This window comes from Pelobates fuscus, chromosome 3 (assembly GCF_036172605.1).
Source record: "Pelobates fuscus isolate aPelFus1 chromosome 3, aPelFus1.pri, whole genome shotgun sequence".
Taxonomy (NCBI): Eukaryota; Metazoa; Chordata; class Amphibia; order Anura; family Pelobatidae; genus Pelobates; species Pelobates fuscus.
In genome coordinates this window covers 415,963,369-415,966,135 of record NC_086319.1, presented here as the reverse complement: position 1 = coordinate 415,966,135, position 2,767 = coordinate 415,963,369, and the positions used below count along the sequence as shown (strand labels likewise).

Below are 2,767 nucleotides of genomic sequence, written 5' to 3'. Positions count from 1 at the left end.
GTGTGTTGTGATAGATAGATGTGTAGGTGATTGATAGTGTGTTGTGATAGATAGCTGTGTAGGTGAGTGATGGTGTGTTGTGATAGATAGATGTGTAGGTGATTGATAGTGTGTTGTGATAGATAGCTGTGTAGGTGAGTGATGGTGTGTTGTGATAGATAGCTGTGTAGGTGAGTGATGGCATGTTGTGATAGATAGCTGTGTAGGTGAGTGATGGTGTGTTGTGATAGATAGCTGTGTAGGTGAGTGATGGTGTGTTGTGATAGATAGCTATGTAGGTGAGTGATGGTGTGTTGTGATAGATAGCTGTGTAGGTGAGTGATGGCATGTTGTGATAGATAGCTATGTAGGTGAGTGATGGTGTGTTGTGATAGATAGCTGTGTAGGTGAGTGATGGCATGTTGTGATAGATAGCTGTGTAGGTGAGTGATGGTGTGTTGTGATAGATAGATGTGTAGGTGATTTATAGTGCAATGTGATAGATAGCTGTGTAGGTAGAAAGTTATGTTTTATTTTAAAGTCAATTATAATGTAGTAAATACCACGTGGAGATCCACTGAATTAAAATCCTCCTGAACCTTAGATATTTACAATGGTGTATGTTCTGCCTTCTTTTAGGATGTCCTACTGATGTTTAAAATCAATCAGCTCTAACCTTGCCCCCTTCGAAAACATCCACAACTTTGATTGTCCCCTAGAAACTCTTTATACTGTGTATGTACTGTGCTGTATTATTTGAATCTACATTGCTACTTGTTAGAATTTGGGATATAAAAGACTTAAACTTTGCATTTAAAAAGACTTCGATACAGCTCTGCTAGAAAATATACTTACTACCACACTGCAAATCATAGTATAATATAATAGAGTAAATATATATATGAAATCCACAACGGGGTAGGATAAGCAACAGTAAAAACTACCTGATGATATATAGTATTAGGAAAATCCCTCGTCCGGTGCTTTCCTAATCCTGAGAAAAGCCCCGGACGAGGGTTGAAGCATCGATTGTTGTATGGATATACTGCAATAAATATTTGATATTTTAACTACATCAGACACCGTGAGTATTATAGAATAATATAGTGTCATTTTTTAATTTTTTGCAATAAACCACTCATCCTTTCAACATAACATCTTTTAACACTGACACATTGTTGCAGTAGTTCTGTTTGTACAGAGATGTTATTTTACCCTTCCATCAGATCTTTCCACGATACAACCAATCAGCTATCCCAGAATTCTTTCTCCTTGGGTTCCAGCTTCATGATATCAACAGGATAATTCTGTTCTATGTTCTTCTTGTGACCTACATCATGACTGTAAATGGAAATCTTCTAATTATAATAGTGGTTTCAGCAACCAATTTTCTCCATTCTCCGATGTATTTCTTCCTCAGCCAATTGTCATTTTGTGACATCGTACTCACTACAACAATTGTCCCAAACTTATTACAAGTTACTTTACAAAATGGCAGCCCCATGACAGCTAGTGGGTGCATTACTCAGCTAAATGTCTTCAGCTTTGCATCAACTACAGAATGTCTTCTTCTCACCATGATGTCCTACGATAGATATGTGGCTGTCTGTAAACCTTTGCATTATGTAACGATAATGAATTTCCAGTTTTGTCTTGCTCTGGCAGTGCTGGCCTGGATTTTGGGTTTCACCATAACATTGATTGTTACTATTCTCATAAGTCATTTAAACTTTTGTAATTCCAATACTATTGACCATTTCTTTTGTGATTATGCTCCATTCTTTCAGGTTTCTTGTTCAGATACAACAATTGTACAAACTGTGGTGTTTATAATATCTACTCCAGAAACTGTGATTGAAACTGTGTTTATTATGGCTACATATGTTTGTATCTTTCTCGCTATACATAGAATATCATCCACCACTGGGAGACAGAAAGCCTTCTCCACATGCAGTTCCCACCTCACTGTCGTGTGCACATATTACGGGACTCTAATTGCCATCTACGTATTTCCATCAGGAGAACAGTCATTTAATATGAATAAGATTGTTTCCCTGGTATACACTGTTGTAACCCCTTTATTGAATCCAATTATATACAGTTTAAGGAATCATGAAATTAAGACAGCTGTAAAAAAGATGTTTAAAATGTATTAAATTATAAATGAACCTAATCTTTTTAATTAGCATAACATTTATTTGAAATATGGGGTACATAGCTAGCACAAAGACATACAATAAAACAACACTTTTTCTCACATAAAGTATGTCTGACAAAATAGATAATTGACAAAAACCATGCATATAGGGATTTGTAAGGGTCCTAAAGACATTACTAGCAGTATAGCTTACTGAATGTTAAAAGAATGTCTGCATTCGTGCACAATGCCCTATTACAGTAGGTAATGTTATCGTATATTTATTAAATAAAGGAATAAAACATAAAGTAATGTCTGTCTACTAAGGCAATGCTAATCAGCATAAGATGTATAGAGAAGTAATCCACTCCACCCTCTCCATGACTGTAGGAATAGTATATAGTAAACCTACCCCCCCCCCCTCTCCCCCATGTGCAGGTTTTATGGTGTCCTGGAAAGTTACAGGGTTAAATATAGGGTTCACGAGCCAAATTCTCTCTCTGGACTTTCTTCCTGGGTTGGTTGTCAGGTCCATCAGATTGTAATTAATACAATGACTTAATTATGTAAAAATATTATATAAATATATTTGTAGAATTTAAATATATGTATTTATAACGTAATTCTAAATGTACTTTGCATTTAATACAC

At 35.7% G+C, this 2,767-nt stretch overlaps 1 protein-coding gene across 1 annotated transcript; it reads left to right on the top strand.

Annotated features, from left to right (window-relative positions):
* Positions 1-1,316: 1,316 nt before the first annotated feature.
* On the top strand, positions 1,317-2,135 carry LOC134602069 (olfactory receptor 11L1-like). Its single transcript, XM_063446568.1, has one exon. The coding sequence runs from the start codon at positions 1,317-1,319 to the stop codon at positions 2,133-2,135; it is 819 nt and encodes a 272-aa protein (XP_063302638.1).
* The last annotated feature ends 632 nt before the right edge of the window (positions 2,136-2,767 follow it).

Bases quoted from the DNA above. Each gene is read 5' to 3' on its own strand.
- LOC134602069 (XM_063446568.1), top strand. From the start codon at position 1,317: ATGACTGTAAATGGAAATCTTCTAATTATAATAGTGGTTTCAGCAACC.